This window comes from Sinohyriopsis cumingii, chromosome 2 (assembly GCF_028554795.1).
Source record: "Sinohyriopsis cumingii isolate HCF-2022 chromosome 2, ASM2855479v2, whole genome shotgun sequence".
Classification (NCBI taxonomy): domain Eukaryota; kingdom Metazoa; phylum Mollusca; class Bivalvia; order Unionida; family Unionidae; genus Sinohyriopsis; species Sinohyriopsis cumingii.
The window spans coordinates 60,008,289-60,031,560 of record NC_142962.1 but is presented as its reverse complement, the minus strand read 5'-3'; the positions used below and the strand labels follow the sequence as shown (position 1 = coordinate 60,031,560).

Here is a 23,272-nt window from a genome sequence, read left to right as displayed (position 1 = left end):
AAGAATTCAACTACCAATCACATTTGGGTTTACATACCTGCCACCACTAAGTAAGAGTACGAACCGAAAATCTCAACTGCCAATCAGATTTAGTTTTACAACTACATACACCGAGCACATCACACTAACAGCCCTAAAACGCCAGGACGTATTTTCATTTCAGATCAAGTCCAGTTTTACTAGTGGACAATACATAAATCCAATAATGTGTAAGCCACCTGTGCAATTCTGTCAAATTGTTCGAGTTTCGGAATTTTCCTACATCTTAACTGTTCCAAAGAATTCTAGTACATAGTGTACATTGTAACTGCCCTAAAATATTTTACTAATTATTATGTCTAAGCGACTTAAAAAGAATTTTCTTAGTCCTTGTTAGGTGTAGTAAGTTGTTACTTTTGAAGCGGTGAGAAAAGGATCAAATTAGTTTTGTGGTTTTATCGAGTCGGGATTCCAAGCCAAAGTGGAATCTCTTAGATAATAGGCAATTTTGTCTTTTAGCCCTAAAAAGAGCTTTTACCTTTTAGGTCGGCAGCCTGAAGGTTTTGCGGCGATTCTCGAAGACCCGTGTATCTACTGCCGTATGTTGATCTTCGTATGTTGCATTGGGAAATGCCTCTTACCATACATTCTTGTTAACGCAGTGGCATAATCCACAAGGATAGTGAGCTGCGTTTCCTGATAAACCTTAGAGAGTGTTGCGATAGGATACGTTGCGCAAAGAGCCATTGTTGTGTATTGAGTCTTCTCTTCGGCTTAAGTGACCTCCAGGCCATATACTTTATCGAACTGATAAAGTTTCTTTTAAACCCAAATCCTCAGATCTTTGCTCAGTCGTGACCCCTTCTTCATTTTCCTCGTCAGTGCTTTCTTCTTCCGATGGTGTTGCTATTAGTTCTTCTGAGTTCTTCTCTTTTATCTCCCTAATGGTGGTAGCATCACTTGTGGTTACGTCCATTTGCGTTTCTGCATCCTTCGTTTTGTTTTGCTGTCGATCGCTGGTCTGTGTAGATTTAGCAATTCTAACCACTGGGGGAACCTGTATCTGGTGTTTGGTGTCCATGTATACTGCCCAAGTTATTAGCGGATATAGCAGAGTGGTTAGCTGCCTCTTTGTGGGCAGGTTTCCTTCTCTGTTTATACTTTCTTTTGCTATCTTTTCTTTTGGCTATACAATTGTCTCCCTCATCTCCGACATGTAGGTAATCACCCTCATTGTTAGAAGTCCAGACCAGTAGTAGAGTTGTTCTCTTTTCTCCTGCTCTCAAACTCCAATTTGAAGCTTGTTTTTTGCCAAGAGCTTTAATGGCTCTTAGTGCTGGAGCTGGTGTAACTGCAATGGCTGGTAGCCACCTTGGTGCCACGCCGTTCACTCTTTGTGTTGCAGTGTTCTTGTCAGCATCGCGTGTAGCCATAATTTGAATTTTTCTATGCTTACAACTCCATGTAATCTAGCAATCAAGATCGAATTACTATGATAATGATATAAAACTTTAGATTTTCCCCTCCATAAGCGATAATTTACAAAATTGTGACGACACATAGTTTAATTTCTTGGAAGGAGCTCTTCCTCCGCCACATATACGGTCCGCTTTGCATAGCCTGTCATTTACTGAAACATGGCATAATGCACACAACAACAACTTCTTGAAAGTGTTATGTCGGGGACAGTAGGTAAACACATATTTGATGATATCCGGGTTCAGCCAAGACGTCAGTTTTTCTCATGTGAACAAAGCAAGTATAATTCAAACAAGATAAGCAATCTTGTTTTCTCACGCGTAACAAAACTCTGTTTCGCCCAAAGTGTTTACTTGCGAATTTGAAGCTTTTATCACATAGATAAAATGTATCTGGTATGTGCTTTGGCTTCGTGACCAGAAAATCAGTTCATCATTTAATATTTGTCCGAGTGTGTTGGTGATTTTGTTTATTGTGATGCGCACGTGACAACTAATTTATGTAAAGCAAGCAATCGGCATGTAAGTAAATGCCAATCTTTCAAATGGATAGGCCGTTAAGAATATTCCAGTGAAAAGTCAAATCGACAGATCTTTTTTAGCGGTCTATAAAGTGCTGACCTTAATATGACAACGGTAGGCCAAGATTAATGATTCAACACGTCGCTTTATAGTTATGTTATCAAGGATTTTTTCTTTGTTCAAATTTATGAAGAAACAATTGCGTGTATAATATACGTTATTAGAAAAGAATTTAGCATGCGATAAACACACGCTTTATCAATAGCATGCTACTTAAGTCATTGACATTCATGTTGGTCCTATTTGTATGCATTTTTTTTTAACGGAAGAATAATATATATTTGTTACTTGAACTGCACTTGAGGATATTAGTATTTCAGAAGCTCAAATTTAGATCTTCTAGGGTGAGATGAACGAGGCAAACGCCTTAGGCCCCGCGTTTTCGGGCAATGCAATTTTTGCTTGGGGCCCCGCGCCCATCGCTTGCTGTCTTGGGCCTCGCACATCCTAGGACCGGGGCTGGAAAAATCAAAACAAAAATTTTGTGCAATTTAAAAATGTACAATCCTTTCTATGGTGCTTGCTTTGAACTATTTATTTATCAAAATTATAAGAAATAATTGTATTATTTCTAATTTTAAAATATGATTTTATATACGTTCACAATAATAATAAAAAAAAAACTTTGTTGATGATTGTGGTCCGTACCTTGTGAGCCAAGCGGAATGGTACTATTTTCCGTGATCAACCTGCTACCTTGCTCTATTTTCTGAGCATATTTTTTTTTAATCTGGAAGGAAAGATGGACAATTGTTGCTCTGAATTTTATGTTACACAATTTGTTACAATTTTTAAAATTGTACAAGTTTTAAATTTCAAAATGTCTTACAGGATAAATATATTATTTAATTTCATTTAAGCATTCGATGTCTGATTTAAAACGTAAAGTTGGTGTTTCGGTGTAAAAAGTTTCGTTTAAATTTGAGCAACGAAAAAAAATTATCTGTATCACATACCATTAGAATGTATGAGCATCATATCGTCACATGATAAAAAACGTGAACGAGAATAATACAATATGGAGAAAAGTTATATGCTGAATGTCAGATTGATGAGTTTTACAGATTTTTCATTTATGAAACGCCATAAAGCAAACAGATCGCTGTATAACAATTGTTGTTGTTCCTGGCTAGTAAGTGTTATTTCCTAATTGCTTATGCCTCAAAAGTAAAGAAAATGGATATTATTATTACACACAAACTTAGCTTTTGTGACCAGGACAGTGATATTTTGAAATGTACCTATTTTCCAAAACATTCCAGATAGAGTCAGTGCTGAGTAAACTTGGAGTAACTTCAAACACTTTCTAGAACTTTCCGGTAATATAAAAAGTAGTATAAACACAGGGAACTTAAGCCCAAAAGTTCAGTTTAGTTCCAGCTGCCAAAGTGGATACATATCTGCATTTTTCTGAGATGGCATCAAGAGAGTGCAAGCATCCGGTAGACGCATTTTGCTATGTCTGCTGCCAAGTTATCAAGACAAGAGCGAAAAAGTACTCCGTGGAAGCATCTGCTAAGATGCGTGAAGCCTACAAGGCATATTTCGGCATGCCTGTCGGGTGTCAAGACAAACCCTGGGCACCTCATTTCACCTGCGAGCACTGCAAAATTTCTTTTTTTTTTTTAATTCTGGAAGCAAAGATGGACAATTGTTGCTCTGAATTTTATGTTACACAATTTGTTACAATTTTTAAAATCGTACAAGTTTTAAATTTCAAAATGTTTTACAATTTTCAATCTTATTGAAAACATATATCATCTTTAACGAAAAATGTTGCGAGAATCTCTTACACATTAGTCATGGGTGAAATAAATGTATTTTCGTAGGATGGTAGAGAGGGGAAAAGCGAGTCATGAGTTCGATATCTCAATAATTTGGCGGGAACCCACTGACCACTCAAGCAACTGCTACTTCTGCATGGTGGACCCTTCCAAACGTTGGACTGGCAAGAAAGCACCTGCTATCACGTATACGGACCTACCTTCATCCATCGCCCTGGTACCACACTGCCCTAAGCTCCCCGTACCCACTCCTCGGGAGAGGGGGGGGGGAGAGATCAGCTGTATCTAGAAGAGATCCGCAAGTCAGAGAGCGAGGAAGACGTAGATCCAGATGACAATTTCAGAGGTGGATCTGAGGAGAGAAACCCATACTACCCCAACCAAAAAGACCTCAACGACTTGATCAGAGATATTGGCCTCACCAAGTCCAATGCCGAGCTTTTGACGTCTAGGCTCAAACAGTGGAACTTGTTGGATGAAAGTGTGCGAATCGCAGATCACCAAGCTTTTTCCAGCTTCTTCACCTGTCAAGATGGGCTCTGCTACTGCCACAATGTGACCAGTCTGTTTTGGGGCAATCGGAATCGCCTGTAACCAGAATGAATGGCACCTGTTTTATTGACAGCTCATGCAGGAGCCTCAAAGCCGTGCTACTCCATAATGGGAACAAGTAGCCATATCTTCCCCTGGCTTACTCGGTGCACCTAAAAGAGGATCACAACAGCATGAAGACCTTGATGGAATCATTGAAGTATGCTGAGTACAGCTGGGAGGTCATCAGAGACTTCAAAATGGTGGCATTCCTGATGAGTCGCTAAGGCGGTTTTTCCAAGGTTCCCAGCTATCTTTGCCTTTGGGACAGCAGGGACACCAATGCGCACTACCACTGGCAGGACAGGCCACAGCGGACCTAGTTCTCTGTGGGAAGAACAACTCACGTGGGAGCCACTGGTGGATCCCCGGAAGGTGCTGATGAAACCACTGCTCATCAAATTGGACCTTATGGAACAATTTTTCAGAGCTCTAGATGAGCAGTCGGCAGCCTTCAAGTACCTTCAAGACTTCTTCCCTAAGCGGTCTGAGGCAAATGTCAAAACCGGTGACTTCGTCGGATTAAATTATTAAATATAAAGAAGATTCTGGAGTGCAATGAATTCCCAAAGTAGCTCACTAGTAAGGAGCGGCCGAGTGGTCTAAAGCGCTCACCGTTACGGGTCATTGCCATCTCACCTCTGTCTTCTGCGTGGGTTCGAGTCTCGGATTCGGCTAATGTGGTTAAAGCTTGCCAGTAGCTTCTATTGGGGCGGTGGTTCTTTTCGGGTTTTTTCCGGGTTCTTTCTCCACCATTAATACTGGCCGCCATGTATAGCCTATCTTGTGCTGAAAAATGGCGTTAAACCCTACAACAATAACAACAACATTTTCATTTTGTTTTGTTCCAGTTCAAAGAATCTAACGGATGATTAATAATAGTCGATCATACGGTCTCCACGTATCACTGTGCATAGCAAACTTATTCTTTCCAACGATACTGAGAAAACACGTATGCTGTTTTGTGTATGAATTATCGAAATTGTACGAGCAACGTAAATACGATTTCCCACAAGATTCGACCAAACGGGGCAAGCGTCAATGGAACAGATAGTGTGGAATTTTCTGTTGGTATTTAACACAGAAAAATATGCCATAGTTCGTTAAAACTGTTCATGTTTCATGGTAACATAGGTAAAGAAGTTACTGAGTTAATGTGCGATACATCTCTATTTGGCGAGGCCAATAGTGAATCGTTAGAAAGAGTACGTTGATTATTCACACTGATGCAGCCTTGGCCAATAGTGAATTGACATAAAGAGTACATTGATTATTCACACTAATACAGCATTGGGAAATAGTGAATCACAGAAAGAGTATATTGATTATTCGCACTTATCGTAGGCCTATTGGGACTCAAAAGAAAAAGCAGATTCATTATTCACACTGATTCTGCAGACTGTGCACATAACATTTTATTCTTTTTTTCATTGATAATTTGTATAACTAGAAGTTATATCACTAAAACATGATACCAAATAACACGTTCTTCAATTTTGTTTCCATTGATAATTTTTATAACTAGAGGTTATGCCGCTAAAACACGATACTATATGGTTGAGATTTATCTATGCAGTAAGAAACAGTTTTTCAAAATGTGGGCCTTTTGTAACATAAAGTGCTTATAAATGGTGCTATTTATACCTATGTCCTGAAGCTGGCTTCATGCAAGTTGCCTTAAACGTGACTCTTCGACCATGTGCCTTAGAAGTGATACTTATTATCGAGGAATTTGCTTCTCCTTTAACACCACACAGATTCTGACATTGCAAGGACCTTATTTCTTTAACAAATTACACGTGAACAGTAAAATCTTGACTATTCAACGTTCTTAAAATCCAAGAAAACAAATTAGGCATTTTAAATGTAGTTTTTGCACGTACAATGTGATTTTCTTGCTTTAGCTTTGTACACACCCCACCCCCACCCCCATAAATAAAGACTGTTTTAAAAGTGTTAAGATTAGCTTTATCAAATTTCATTTGTTCTTGACAGAATCTTCACATTAATATGGATATTATGCATAAAAAGCATCGTATTTTAAAAACGAAATTTGGATTTTGGTCTGCTAAACTTACCATTTCTTTTGAATTTCTGCATTTAATGCCCATTTTCGTCCATTATTTATCTTGTAATTAACAATAATGCACGCTGAGTGAGATTTCCTTTCTGTTTTTACTGATTCTTCATTGATTTTAAATAAGACCAACATAAATGCTTCATGTACTTTCCCAGATTTTATCTTCCGTCTTTTGGAACTATGGACTGAAAAAGGATTTATTACCAAGTCGGTTGTGTCAGGCTGTTTGATTCTGAAGAGAGAGAGAGAGAGAGAGAGAGAGAGAGAGAGAGACTAAACACATCCCAGAAAGTTTAGTTCCATAACAAAAGTGATAACACACGGTAGGCTGAGATTTTGACTAAGTTAAATGAAAAGATTTCTGATTGTAAAAGCTTTCAAATTTCACGGTCAGCGATTTTCTTTTCTGCATATTCCTCTTTGATTCTATCCAGGATGAAAATTTATCTGAATCTGTGTATTTGCACATTTGCCTCGATTAGAAATCTTGATAACGTGCGTAGATTGTAAAGTATTATGTATATAACACTTATAACAATATGAACAATATCGGCATATTAAGAAAGTTGATTTTCGGAGTCACTCGTTTTAAATTATTCGTACTGATGGTACGCGTAGGAGAGAGAGAGAGAGGTACAATAACTTGGGTTTGGATTCTTATCTATAATTCATGTGGGATACCAATTATAACTCTCTAACATGTTTCAAATATATTTCGAGTTTCCTTCTAAGAAGGTTGAAAAAGATTTCAGATAATAAAATGTAATAACCTTCTAATGCATATTTACGGGCTTAGTTTCACAGTCAATGATTTTCTTAAATGCATTTTTTTCTTTGATTATATCCAAGAAAACAGTTATGGAGCAAAGTTATTACTGTGTATTTTGCACCCTATAACTTGTTATATATTATGTACACTTATATGACCAACTATAATTGGAAAGAATATCAGCATATTAAGACGTGTGATTCTCCGAGCCACCTGTAATATAAATATTCATATTTACTCTCCTTTTAAATTAATCATACTGAAAGTAAGCATTGTATGTTTGTGCATGAAGTGGATACAGTAGCATTGGCTTTGGGTTCTTAGCTATATTCTCTGTGGGCGACAAATTATAACTCTCAAATGTTTCATATATAGATAATAAAGATTTCCTATATAGCTTCACTATGTATTAAAACGTTTTCTCTGGTTGGATCAGGGGATACATCCCAAGGCGATAATCCGCTAATCTCCTTTTTCATCTGTGGCGTCATGGGCGGAGAATGTCCAGTTTCTTATGAATATTGATAGATCTAATTAATCAATCACTGTACATTTTTCTCTTCATTGTGACCCAAGGTTGCCTTTCACCGTGTTTGAATGAACCAATCAAAGTTTCTCCTCCAGACACTGCCACTTATCGATCGATAAAACGGGCACTCTGGTCGATGTGTAGGAGTTTGTAACATTGTGTAATTAATTACGCAATCTTGTTTATGCGTACTCATTAAAAAAAAGAGGAACTTAGAACAGGTAGAAATTGGTGATACATGAGCGCAGCTAATTATCGCTCGTGTTTTGCCAAGATGCTCTTCAGTTTGGTATTGAAATTGTAACCAAAAGAAATTATTCATGTGTGACTAAACCTTTTCCAAAAGGAATCTTCAATCATCGAAGTTTCTAGAGTAATTTTGCTGTGAAGTTAGAACGAATAACTGAGATGGAGGGGATCCGAACTGGGATGAAAGGACAACAGACTGGTCAAGGGTTTAAAAACATATTTGGCGTATATATGATCTCTATACTACATCAAAAACATGGGAAAATCTATCACCATTTGTCGCGATTCTACATGATAATCTTGGAAAAGAACGCAATGGCAAAACGAAGGGTAGATGGTTTGAAGAAAGGAGCTTTCAAAAGTGGCCTTGTAGCAGCTTCGGGAAATGGTCAATATTCGTTATGAAAGGCAAACAATTAGTTCTTACTTACAGATAAATATTCGCTTGAAAGAAATTATTGATTCCAAGAAAAACTGCATATTTTCTCAAAACCGCACTTTGATCGTTTTGCTACGGGGCAAGCGTGTTCTCTTGTGTTATAAGGGTATACACATTACATGGAAAGTAAGTAAATCAGTGCTTATAAATTACAGTATACATCTTACTAGTCCTATCAGACTAAAACTGGTTGAAACATTATCATTTTTGCGCATATATTAGTTGTTTATATTCCATCCAAGTATAATTAGTCTTAAAATGGTCTGAAAACTATGCATTTCACATCAACATGACTGGTAGAATTTTTTTAGCCAATGGTCATCTATCAACTTCATTCCACATCTTCCCTTCAGTTTCAAATTTGCATCATTACACAAATGTGTTGTGAGCGATATGGCCCGATCGTTTATTTTCGCTTTTCAAAGAGCATCAAATGTCTTGGCATTTTCATGTATTTCCTGACATAACGCGACTCTAATAATGTTTCTCAAAATATATTTATAAAAAGACTAATCATTTAATGAAATTTTGAATAATGACCATCGAGTCGACCAGGTTTTGAATTGTCAGGGACATCTGAGTTCATTGTCATGGATAGGTACTTTGTAACCCAGATCCTGGGATCAAATTTTGCAAGCAACGTTGAAACGTATGATTTTAAAAAATATTTAATGTATAATTTTGACTCTAAACTTTATCATAATATAACTTTGCATATATTTAATAATTCTTTATCTTTACAAGAAAGACTGTGGTGCTGGGTTGTCATTCCCGTCATGTCAATCGAGTCGATCAGTTTTAAGTAATCAAATATATTTATCTTTACATATATAATTTTGTAAACCAGATTATTGGAATAGGTTTTCAATTCAACATTTAAATTTGACAACAACTGACAATGGAAAACGATTACCTGATGAGCTCGACTCTGATGTTCATACTAAATTTATGCAAACACAGATTTTCATAAAGTTTTTCTATTTGTGAAATATTCATTCCTTATGTGCATAATACGTTTGAACGAATTTGCAAAAGACTGCGTATCACTTTGTCTTTGTAGTAATGCCAGTCGTTTCGAGTAGTTGTTTTAATTATGACAAATATTAAATACGTTTTTCATAAGTAATGTTTTGCATCAAACATTAAAATTTTTCCTGATTTTGTAAAAAGGGACAAAAATATGACTGTGTTTACTTACCTTTAAAGTCTAGTAGAGCTGGCTTTCTACTAGCAAGAGTAAAACAAAAATGAACCTGTATGCTGTTGTTAACACTTCCATACCTATGATTCAAGAAAACAAAATGCTTCATTAGAGAATTTTTTGATATTCAGCATATGACCTTTACACCAGAAATTTATGAAAATAGGGGGTTGTGTAAGTTGATACCCATTATTACTTAATGATGTTGGTGGATCTTCATGCGTGTTCGTCTAAATAGTCGGCACAAATGCAATAAAGATAAACATGATGAAAAACTATTAGAATCACTTAATTTTGTTTCTTATTTACACCTATAATGTGTGAACATGGTAAACATTCTTCAAATGCATCATTCAATCGTATCATCGGTTGGCATTACATAAGTGTTCCTTATTATCACTTAGTGCGTTTATATATCGCCCAAATTAGTATAATACCTACTTGGTATCTAAGATTGTTAATATACAGAAATTAAAAAATTATTTTCTTGATAAGTATGGGACCAATAGTTAATGTTCCGCCAGGGAACCAATCTTCTAATTGGGAAGTAAAAATAGAGTACTAAATCTTTTGCGATGCACACATTGGGTTCAGTTTTTTCGACTATCAATTTTAAACCTTTAACCTATTTACTATAGTTGCTAGCAAAATGTTTGCTTTTATTTTGATATCCTGTAAATTGTTTCATGCTGTCCAAATAGCATATGAATTCTTGGTGCGAAGCTATCTTATTATGTGCAGACCATGGGGTCCACCTATTTAAGAGCACGAGACTATAAAAAATGCCGCGAGACACATACTTTTTTAGACTGAACAAAATGTCTGCAATGATTCACAACACTGTGGTTTGCATGTCTATATAATGCACATGTTACTTTTGTGTTTTAATATATTAACATCAGATTCCATGGGAGATAAATTAGTGGTCCAATCTCTAGAAAGATTCTATTTTTATAATAAATAAGAATCCTGGAGGATTTTTAAACCTGCTTCTTTCAAAGATTACAAATTCCCCTATCAGCATAACTATCGAAAATCTGAAGAACCGAATTTTCTTTTTGTCTATATCATAGTTTTTTACAATCTCGAAAAAAGACAACTTCACTGTTGTTGTATTGCGAGCAGAGATTCTCTCGTTCACCGTCATTATGGGCAATGCAGCTAAAACAAGATTGCGATATTGAAGAAAAGAGTAAATGACGCGGAATAACGTCAGTAAGGAATACACTGATTCAGGCCCGAATTAACCGTACGCCATAGTTAGAAAAAGGATTTAATAGGAATCTTTACCTATTTTAATTGTGAAGAGTGACTAACATTTTGAAGTTGTCCTTAAAAACATTGAATACAATCATCAGTGAAATTTATCTCATAGTCTGTTTTAGAAAATATTACATAAATAAAGACAAAAGCCTAGTGTGTAGAATGGCACTGTTAAATGTGAAACCATGCTTTTTGTTAATGATCTCTCATATGAGTCTAAAATAGTAGAGACCAAATGACACCGCTGTTTAACTGGAAACATCATGGTGTATGTGGTTCGAATTCTGATTCCTGTTTCATCAGCATTCTCTTTTCATCGACCAGTATGCGTAAGATCAATTTCAAGCATTAACTCTCATCTCTCAATAATGTCACTTTACATAGCCACAAAAGCAACGTACTTAAACCTTGTATTTCAATTACAGCAAATACTAGGATTTTTTCGCACAGTAACAAACTGCTAGCTGTGGAATTTAAGTGTACTCTGCGATTTGGCGAAGCTTTTTTTTCCTTGTGTCAAACACTACCTTCTTTTCTGTGGGAACAGCTATCTAAATATTCATTGTTTTTATATCAGTCAATAAATACGGTATTATATCAAACTTCTCATGAAATATTGATATTTGTGGACAGATAAAATATCATGACCTTCTTTGCAAGAGTTCGTCAAAAGGCATGAAAACAATATCGCAAAAGAAAAATGTATGTCACGAGCAAGAAAATTTATACACGTATTAACTTGTCGTTGAAATTCAATTAGGTTTTGTGAGTAGAGAAAACTTTTACTTTCACTCATGACTTTTTAACTCGTGGAAGCGCCTGCTTTTCACCTAATAGTGAGTAATTTGAACAGTATCCATGACAACAATGTATAAATAGTCTATATATACTTGAAAATATTAATGCCATAATTATTTAAATCTATTACCGCAATATGAACGTATGTCCATTTGGAAAGGGTTAAATCACGCTCAATTTCCAATTTATAATACTATATTTGGTTTGGGAATTAGAATGTCTAAGGTATTAATGACACCATTCTTAGTTATATAGACAATTATACCCTTTAAAGAGATTATTCATCAGCTATAGATTATGTTCTATAAAACAAAACTATTTTGAAGTTATTGCTTCGATTGTTACGACAACGTGCTTGCAATAATCATGAATATATCTTATAAAACAAATATTATTTGCAAATAGACCGACATGAAAACTGGTAAGGTAGTATATATAATAGAAGAGGCTGACCTTGACACCTAGCCAAAATTCTCTGTCGGACAGAATTGTCTCAAAAATCGTATCATTCCATTCCTGTAACTGCCAACTGCATTTGAACATGGTAGTAGTAGCTATGGCTTGTCTTTAATTTCAAAGCATCATGAGAGATCTCGGGTACTTTCTAGTAAAGTGTCTGCAAATGGACATTTGATTTCAAACAACACAAAATAGTGTCTGGTAGGGGTTGCAGTCCGCTTGATCAAGATGTGCAGCCAGCTAAAGACAAAATAGGTTCCACAGTTATGCCAGTTTGGTATAGACTGACACTGTCGTGCATTCTCTGGAAATGAAAAGGAATTTAAAGAAAACACAATTAGAAACAAATCATAACGAAATATCAAAATAATGTAAACATTTGTTTTGTTTCTTCTTCAAATGGAAAGATTGCTCTTACACACCTAAGTGTCATTTCTTATGACAGTCCTACAAGTTTGATTGTTTAAATTTGTTTTACGAAACAAATAGCTGGAGGGGGGTCTTCTCATTTTCCCAGATCTATGTCACACTCCCTGTCAGAACTTCAAACATTACTGTTTTACTCTTGACCAGCACTGTCACAACTTTACATGTCATTACATTATTACTGGGCAATTCTAGAAAAGTGACAGTGTTTATTAGATTTAGAAAATAATCACTGGACATTCTTTGCTGGCGTCTCAAAATGATGCTGTTCGCAAATTTTCCATAACGTGTTAAATGTTTTGAGAGTCAGCATCACTGACTACAGTGAGGAAATAAGATGTTAAAATCCTTTCGTTTTTCCACAAGCTGACTCTCACTGAGTCTTCTAGAATAGGTTTGTACCTGGTGAATTTATTATACCTTGTAGCCTGACTAGAATTAATACGGTCACAACAATGGACGACCATATCATCAACTTTTAATCTTCTCAATTTCTCCTCAAAACCACACACACACACACACACACACACACACACACACGTTATGCCATGTCAGTGGTATTATATTTGAGCGGTATTTAATGTGACCTACCTCATTTTCCTGCTTTTGTAGTAAGTCAGATGGTAACGATCAATTGTTACATGTCAACAAGCACCACTCTGTCCAATGGTGCATAAACATGTTGTCAAGGATATCTTTTCCGTAAAGTGACAACCTATAAGATACAAAAATTTAAACACACTAAATTTGTACTCTTTAAATGTATGCCCACACTGCTGATTTATTACAGTTTAATGGGAGGATAGAGTGTTGCAAATCATAAATTTTGACAAATATATGAAATAAATACTAATGCTCATTGAAATATGCAAACAAGCACAATTTTATTATAAATAAATTTTATTTCTGTGTCAAGCTTTTTTTCTACAGTCCTTATCAGAAGCACAAACCTGAAATAATACTTGATGCTTGATGCCTGTCACAGAGATAAAACTAACCTGTAGCACAAACCTGAAATAAAACTTGATGCTTGATGACTGTCACAGATAAAGCTGTAACCTGTAGTACAAGCCTGAAATAATAATTGATGCTTGATGACTGCCACAGAGATAAAACTGTAACCTGTAGCACAAACCTGAACTAATACTTGATGCTTGATTCCTGTAACAGAGATAAAACTGTAACCTGTAGCACAAACCTGAACTAATACTTGATGCTTGATGCCTGTCACAGAATTAAAACTGTAACCTGTAGCACAAACCTGAACTAATACTTGATGTTTGATGCCTGTAACAGAGATAAAACTGTAACCTGTAGCACAAACCTGAACTAATACTTGATGCTTGATGCCTGTCACAGAATTAAAACTGTAACCTGTAGCACAAACCTGAAATAATAATTGATGTTTGATGCCTGTAACAGAGATAAAACTGTAACCTGTAGCACAAACCTGAAATAATACTTGATGCTTGATGCCTGTCACAGAGATAAAACTGTAACCTGTAGCACAAACCTGAAATAAAACTTGATGATTGATGCCTGTCAGAGATAAAGCTGTAACCTGTAGTACAAGCCTGAAATAATAATTGATGCTTGATGCCTGTCACAGAGATAAAACTGATTAGAAAGAAATTTGTAAGAATATGGCAACAACATGCGGTGACTCGTTATTCTTTTTTGTGACCGAAACAAGTGTCCCTTAACTGAAAATAAAAGAGAAACTAATTTTAATGAACACTGATTACTGATTACTAAAATATATCAGAGGTCAAATAACATTTTATATTGCTTAGACATGTTTCTTTATCTAATATCTGCACTTAAGTAGTGAGTGTTGAAATTCATCCATATACATGCAACACAGAAATAATTTTAATAATAATCAATGAAAACGTTTACAAAAATAAGGGACCAATTGGTGTGTGTGTGTGTGTGTGTGTGTGTAATGTTCTTGGATATAAAAAAAATTCAATGATGTCTTCTTGTTTTTTTTAAATGATAGCTTTAAAACAGCTTGAAACAAATAAACCTTCTCTGTTTTAATAAGCTGACAATCTGTTATTGAAACAAAAGAAGTGTTCGTAGGACTAAATTAATTTTCCACATTGTCAGTTGGCAAATGAAATTCTACTGAGTTCAGAGTCAGAAGAAACAAAATATTTAATTTAAAGGGAAAATCACAGCGCCTTTCCACCCTCATTAAAAAACACGCAGGACCATGAAAACAGAAAGGATATGTATAGCCCCTCCCAAGCCCCTACAAGAAAACAGCAGCAACATAACAAGCTACCAGATTGTGTACAGGCCAGCTGCACCATAACAAACTGCTAGTTTGTGCACTTTTTGATACACATTGAAATGCAAATATGCCGACATGTAGCCAAAACACATCTTAAAGCATATTATAACGTGTGATCTTGACATATGTTCTGCATTCTCTACGTCAAGCGTGTTTTTCTTTTCCCCGTATTTTTTGGACGTGTTGTTGATTAAAATCACAGTCAGTGTGTCCATTTTGTAAATATTTATTTCTGACCCAGTGTTTTGACCACAGAAGTGATTGATCACAGCGGTTCATTTACACAGATTCGGAGACAGAATTTATGTTATAAATATTTTCTTTTCTTGAGCGTTAACCTGTTTTATTTCTGCAGTAGAGAAATGGGACAATCAATATTGGCCGTAAATCAAATTACGGTTAAGCGAATTACCATTCCCACCACCAGAGTACTTGAATCCTGTTATCATCTCTTCCTTTCCTGAATTGGTGGCGGAATATTTCAGCTAACGCCACAGAAATACGCGGTAAACAGCACAAATCGTTACTCGATGCACAATATACCGCTACATTTCTTTAATAATTTGCTTTTTTGTGTCTGCCACGCTAAGCCGTTTTTTCGCGAAATATTCATATTAATGAAGATGTCATTAAGAATAGTTTTCAAGGGGGCAGTAATTGCTGTTTCAGCGGTTTCAGGAGAAAAAGCGCTTCAAGACCGGTTACAAGAAACATAAAGTAAATAACCGAAATATACTGAAATACACAATTATTTACATCTAGTATTATCAGTTTATATATTGGTATACACCATTACAGTTTTGGTGGACGATTTACTACGTTTTACATTTAACAGTTCATAACAGACAGCTATAATATAATCAAAGAAATATATTTTTCCAACATACCAATCACTGCAGTCGATTACAAATTCGTCGACTTGTCATGCATAAGATCCATGATCTAATCCCACCCGAAGCGTTCTTTTTTAATATTATTTTTATTTTTAGTGTATGATTTGTTATCGTGAATTAAAAAAAGAAGTTAACTTGCAAAGATTTTCCGTGTTAATGAACATTTTATAATTATGTTTTGGTATCTTGAATTAAGACAAAATTATGTTACTTGGTTTTACCGTGCGGATGCACACAACACACGGCAGAACGTAAGCCGTAAACAGCTGACATTTCCTATGAAATCTGCAACTTTCAAACTTTTAACACTTTTGGTAGCCTACTCGTTGGGGCATACAATAATATGTTTTTGTTGTTCTTCTAATTGAAACAGTTCACTGATAAGGTGACAATACTGGAGCATTTCGCCCACAAGATTCACTGATTTTAATTCGAAAGTTCTATATCTACTAGCGATGAAGGAATATAGCACGGCTTTCATGTAATGACGTTACTGGGTCGTACTTGATTGCAGGTGAACGATACATTCCTAATTGTTCCGAACTTAAACTCTAAGTATATGCTAGGGTGAGATTAAAAGTGATATCTTAACAAGTCAGAGCATGTATTTACATATTTTTGGTGTATCTATCATATACTTAATGTGTTTCAAAGTAAACAAAGGCCTAAAATGAGGTGCAAGTTAATCACCAGAAATGAAGGTGAAAGTCGGTTTAATAAGTCCTTTTTGAAAAAGTCTCTGAACTCTGAAAGGACGATGCAAATCGTTTTAATTCATCTTTAAAGTCGCTTCTTTTTACTCCTTTATTGTCCTCCCTTTGATTCAATTTTCTTATTAAAGCTAAGTAAGCAATCAATATAGAGCACATGAAGAAATAGCGTGGTTCTGCACAACATTGTCATTATTCGTTGATTGCTAATTGCAAGAAATCACGACCGACTTTTAGTTTTTGAAGCAAAACAATTAAGCTGATATTAAGGAGATGTCTGCGTTTATATATAAACAACAAACATGTATGTTTTTCTCACTTTAGAAGTTATTGTCAACCAACGTGAGAGAACTCTTTAGCACAGCCCCAAAAATCTTCTGAGCAGTCATGTCATATTTTATGGATCTTCAATAATACATATGTTATACATTTCTTGTTTTAATTTACATGCGCCACTAAACGATACTGATTATTTGTATTTTTTGTTGATCCCCCAAAAACTACTTGTTTCTATTCATGCCGTCTGGTTTAGGTTTGCAATTATTGTACAACGTTTACATTTTTTAGAAGATCCCTCTCTCTCTCTCCTTGTTCACTGTTGATCTTTTATTCTTTTGAATTGTCATAGCCGTATTTCATTGATCCATCATGGCATTTGACTAATCGTGCAATTAATTAACATGCGCTATAAAGAAATGACAGAATGAAAAGATGTTTTAAAGACGAAACTACTGACCACATACATTAAACAAATGGAACAATTTTTAGAGCACTCACTGGTTCGGAAAACTTTCACAAAGTTCTGCAACTAGGAACTGCAATAGAACTGATGAAAAGTTTTCTAGACTTGATCTCTGTCGCATTGTTGTTAGTGACTTGTGAAAGACGTTAGTGAGACTGGTTCCTACTCTGAAATGGACACATGTATGCAGTATAAGCCATCTTTTCAAAGACCGTTTGTTCATATTAACCGCTACCAAAGTTACAAACCCATTTTGCGGCAGAACATTTTAGCCATATGGTTGTTGGAAAGACAATAAGGGGGCAGGGACCAGTTTGTATGTACAAATTTAATACCGCAATCAGCGACCTAGTATAAAAAAATAATAAAAAATCAAATACACAAGTGAGGTCAAAAAGGTCCATATATTTAGATACCTATATTAAAACAAAGCGTAAGAATAGTATACACTTGACCAGAGAAGTCAATGGCAGTTGATAGCAGAAGACGTTTATGCACCCCAACCCCTATTTTATACATGCATTTTTCACATCCAAAAGCCATTTTTGACAGCATGTGGTGCTCACAGTTCAAACGCAAGCTCTTTCTCTGGATGAAAATTTTGAAAAACATTGTCTACTAAATAGTTTGATGCAATTCAGAATAGTTGTCATCCAAGCCGTTTTTTAAATACTCTACTTGCCTTGAACCCACGTGTCCACTGCTATGAGAGGCTAGCTCTTCTTCCTAGCCGACTCTTGGTATTTCACTATCAACATACTGCAGAGCAACTATGGAAAGTGTACATGCCTGACATCAATTTCAGGAACAACACAAGCCCGAAACACCTAGTTCACAAATATATCCATATCTATAAATAGTAAACAATAATAGCTGAAAAAGTCACACCATAGCCTTAAGTTAAGAAATTTGCCAAGGACCAATTTACGAAACTGGACCCTGCCACCATAAACAAATCAGCATCTACAGAAGCATGCATAATGTCTGTCCCAGAAATAACGAATTGGTTTATACCCAGTCACTTTGTGCCACTGGTATATAAAATAGGAGCATACGGTCATTCTAAATGTCGACAACTACTCTTTCGTAGGTACTATTTCTTTCATTTCTTACTTGACGGAAATAATCGTTTGTAACAAGTCACATACTGATATAATCGACAACGTAATTGAAATATAAAACGAGGTAGAAGACAGAAATGACACATATCAAAATCCAGCAAGAGTTTATTAGACCAGGGTACATTTATTGACACAGGAAAGGCTGTGGAATCGTTATAATCAGACTCTAACGTAGAATGGATTCCATCAGACTTTAACGTAGAACGGATCCATCAGACTAACGTAGAATGGATTCCATAGACTTTAACGTAGAACGGATCCATCAGACTAACGTAGAATGGATTCCACCAGACTTTAACGTAGAATGGATTCCATAAAACTCTAACGGAGAATGGAGTCCTTGTAATGTTAAAGAAAATATCTACTTAGTTTCCAATAACGAGAAAAACTTGAAAAAGGGTCGTATAATAGGAAAAAAAGTTCTTTCTTTTTTCTTCAGAAGATTGGAGTGTATTAATGCCGGTGCGTACCATAAATCGTAAAGTTTACATATTTGTCAGCGAGAATCAGAACAGGATTTGTTGTTAATCTTTCTAAAACATATTCAACGGAAAACTGGATATAGACTGTTGGATCGGCAACCTCGCAACGATCAAATTCTCGTGAACTACAGGCACTTACTCATTTGAAAAAGGACCATATGTATATAAAGGTCAGATCGCAAGTGGACGGGTCTGGCATGTAATTTGACACTGGCTGAATAAATCAAGAATATATAAATGCATATAACCACGTTTTAGATCACATGACTAAATTAAAGTAAGCCTCACATATATTACAAATACTGACTTCCAAAGTCAACAGACAGAGAAGCTCCAGGACAATCCAACAACATTGCGGACCAAACAGACACCTCGAATATTTGGTAACTGAAGATAACCCATTTGTACGATCATTTAGCAGGACCAGCTGTAAATACTCATGTGTCATATTGTACACAGACGAACTGATAACAGACATTAAGAATCTGTGTTGCTCTGGTCAGATTATCCTTACGACTGACAAGACTTTTATGCAATGTAAAATGCATGTGACGGTAGCATGTTACAAGCAACTGATGGTGAAACAAGCTAGAACAGACAAACCAGCAATCTGTCTTGGACCACTCTTCATTCATGACAATAGCAGTTTCGGAACATAGTCATTTTCCCCATAATTTGAAAGTACAACATATGGATTCAAATCTGAGTAACCTTGTAGCTGTTAATAATGATGAAATGACTCGAGTCAGAGCCGTTACGGTCAGGGCCAACTAGAGGGGGCAACCGGGGGAATATATCTTTAATTTTTAATTTTATAAAAGAAAATTTTTGTTTGAACAAAAACTAGGAGAGGCCCGGCTGTTTCTTACCTCAGGGCCCATGATCGCTCTATACGACCTGGTTACGGCCGTTCTACCCGAAGCAGGACAAGTTCCGTACACACGCCATTTACAAGCGATGACACAGGTTACTGCAACTGACCGCAAAGATATATCGAAACAAATTTTGAGGGGATGATGGACTAGTTCACGCTGATGACAGCATTTGCTTTGACGATAAATGCGAGGCTTTAAAAAAAACCGTTGTGCTTGAATTTCTGAAAAAATTCTTAATTTAAGTTCGGAAAGACTAAAGACTAAAATGTACAACTAAAATTCAATAACCCGTCAAGAATCTACCAGAATAGACCTCATTTAAAAAAGCAATGTCTATACATGAAATACATTCTTAAACAGGCAGTTGACTGGAAGACGAAAACGCTCACAGAATTTGTATAACTGTCACAAGAATCAGTAACCAGAAAATTAATAAATCAGACGAGTGTTCTTGTACACATTGGAGACAGTTTGAAAAATTTAGTCGATAAAAACAGACTGGATAAAAACGACAGCAACAATGTAAAACGTGTTCCAAAGCTTCATACGCCACATTGAAAAGAGAAATATTAAAGTACGAACTGTGACGATTACTGATTAAAAATCCAAGCCTGAGCATTAAAATATATTTCACTAGATATATCTTCATAAACATGCAACAATACAGGCTGTGTGTATAGAAAAGCGTGAATCGGGCATTTTATTGGTTTCGGTAAAATTCTGCGAAAGAATGAATAACACAAGTTTTTGAGAGGTCTTTTATTTTTAAAATGACTTCCTGAGTTGTCTTAATTTATTATTATATATTTGGACTTGTTACAATCTCATTCTTAATCTCATTCGTGTATCTACTATATTTTAAATGTGAACTAATAATAATAAAATAAAACGATATGAACTGTATAATTAAAAGTTAACGTAAATATATAATATTATGGCGAAAGTACGTTTGTAGTTGATACTTTTCACTTTCTATTATAGTTCTCCATTTATGATACTTGTCCAATCAAGTACGACATAGTGACGTCATTACATGACTTGTGCCATGGATTAGTAAACACTAAATAATTCTAATCAAAATCACTTAAATTAACGTTAGTTTTATTTTAATTAGTATTAAAACAAATAAAAATCATAAATGAAGAGTGTACACCGATACATACACCGCAAACATGTAACCACTTGCGTATTTCGGTGCATTTCGGTTTTTGAGTGTATGTCGGTGTTTCTGCTAATCAACCTTGAAACTCCTTTTCTCCTTAAGCTGTTTTTGCAATCATTACTCGTTGTTTGTTATACAAGCTAGTCAAAATGGCAGACGAGCTGCCACAGGAAATTTGGAGGTACACTGAGTCTTGCATTGGGCCGGATGCGAAAAATTTTTCACTCGTCTACAAGTCAAAGAGAGATGGATGCGATCTGAAGGTAAATTCTTAAGTCTATTTTTACTATTATGGAGATAAAAAACAAAATAGAGCAATGTTTCACAATATATCTCGATAACATAACAAATACTCAATGCAAAAAAAAGTTCTTTTAATTCTTTTATCCATACATCTGTCATCATTCTTGTAATGCATATATAAAATATTCATATATCAATACACATATAAATAACAGGAGACCATGTGTGTGTGTGTGTGTGTGCGTGCGTGCGTGCGTGTGTGTGTGTGTGTGTGTGTGTGTGTGTGTGATTTGGAGTCTTAACATAGCTTTAACAATATGTGTCATATCGCTACGACGTCTACAGTGTGGCAAATTTTATAGTGATGTCTGGCACATAGGCATCATGCCGCAGACATGTGGCATCATGTCCCGCCCAGTCATATTGTCCAGGCCAGGCCAGCCAGTCCTAACACTAACCTCTTAATGATGAGCGCCAAGCAAGGCAGCTGCTAGGACCATTTTTATAAGTCTTTGGTTCGAAACCGCGACCTCCCGTATGCGAGGCGGACGCTATAACCACATAGGCCATCAGAAAGATCGAAGGAAACCTTACGTGTGTGTGTGTGTGTGTTTGATATTTGGACTTTAACAATATTTCAGTCATATCGCAACGATGTCTGCAGTGTGGCAGTTTATAGTGATGTCTAGCACTGGGGCTTCGTGCCGCAGACATGTAGCATGATGTCCCACCCAGTCACATTATTCTAACACCAGGCCGATCAGTCCTACACTAAAAAACAAACAAAACACTAACCTCTTAATGCTGAGCGCCTTGCGAAGCGGCTGTTAGTACCATTTTTATATCTTTGGTATGACTCGGTCCGCATCAGAGGCGGACGCCCAAACCACTAGGCTACCAGAGTTATGTATGTATGTATGTATGTGTGTGTATGTGCGTACGTGCGTGCATGTAATATAAAGTCATTTTTTATGTTATTTAATCCAGAATTTTCACAGCAGATGCGATAACAAAGGGCCTACAGTCACAGTTTTCATTGGAGACACTGCCCGTATCATCGGCTACACATCAAACAGCTGGCAGAGTGCCTCAGAAGAAAAGTTTGGTTACGACTCTCAAGCATTCTTAATTTGGGTATCCAACGAACAAGATACAGAACCGTGTCTCCATCGCGTTTCTGACCCAGACCATGCTATTCGAATGAGTAAAGACTACGGTCCATCGTTTGGCAAGCAAGAAATTCTTACGACTTCTAGTTCAAGTTGGCAATGTAAGGGTGACATGAGTGATCTACACTGGAACATCGACATCAAATGGACGTCAGAGATGCCAACATTTAGAATTGAACAAGGGTGGAATTATCCGGCTCATTTTAAGGGGAAAGTTTACATCCAAGTTTACATTGTGACCGGTGAGTGTATATGTAAATTACTGGTTAAAGATTAAAAGGTAATATTTATTTCCGATAAGTGGAGAGGATTTGTTCCTAACAAACGATTCCGAGCGCAATCATAATTTCGTAACGCATGCAGACGGATGAATAATGTCCAAAGGCTGGAGGACTATATATAACCTGTATCTCACCCTTGACAGACGCCCACTATTTGAAAGGGCACTCTAAGCTCGCATTCCTGAAGATTGTGTATTGTAAAGGTGATAATAATGAAGAATCTGGGCTAAATCGTTGTATCCTCTTGCGAACTAAGTTGTCATGTGATACAGCTTTTGAGACTTCTGTTCGGTCATTGCGTGCTCGTTACACCGTCAATATCTTTGACCCAATTTCTCGTACACTCATATGGATGCATTTAGAGAAGAGTAATTAAATCACGTTGGCTAAACTTTCACCATTGAATGATGTTCATATGGATGCATTTAGAGAAGAGTAATTAAATCACGTTGGCTAAACTTTCACCATTGAATGATGTTTAAATTTTCAGCTCTGTTTGTTTCTAGACTGTCGATGCCTTATGCCCTTTTATATAGGGACTCTACAAACTTTGTGGACGTATCTCAAGACGTTGTTGTGGGCTTAGCGCCATTTTTCAGCACATGATAGCCTGTACATGGTGGCCAGTACAGCTGGTGGCACAAGCAGGCCCGGCCCCAGGATGTACG

At 36.2% G+C, this 23,272-nt stretch overlaps 1 protein-coding gene across 2 annotated transcripts in view; it reads left to right on the top strand.

Annotated features, from left to right (window-relative positions):
• The first annotated feature begins 20,845 nt into the window (after nt 1–20,845).
• The window catches only part of LOC149804991 (interferon-induced protein 44-like), a 19,224-nt gene continuing 16,797 nt past the window's right edge, over nt 20,846–23,272 (top strand). Inside the window, exons 1-2 of one of the 2 annotated variants that reach the window (XM_089946334.1) lie at nt 20,846–21,174; nt 22,142–22,565. In XM_089946334.1, coding sequence (XP_089802460.1) covers nt 21,061–21,174; nt 22,142–22,565 — 538 coding nt within the window. In that variant the 5' untranslated portion in view covers nt 20,846–21,060. The remainder of the gene's footprint in view (nt 21,175–22,141; nt 22,566–23,272) is intronic. The other variant, XM_089946325.1, reaches the window with a different exon arrangement.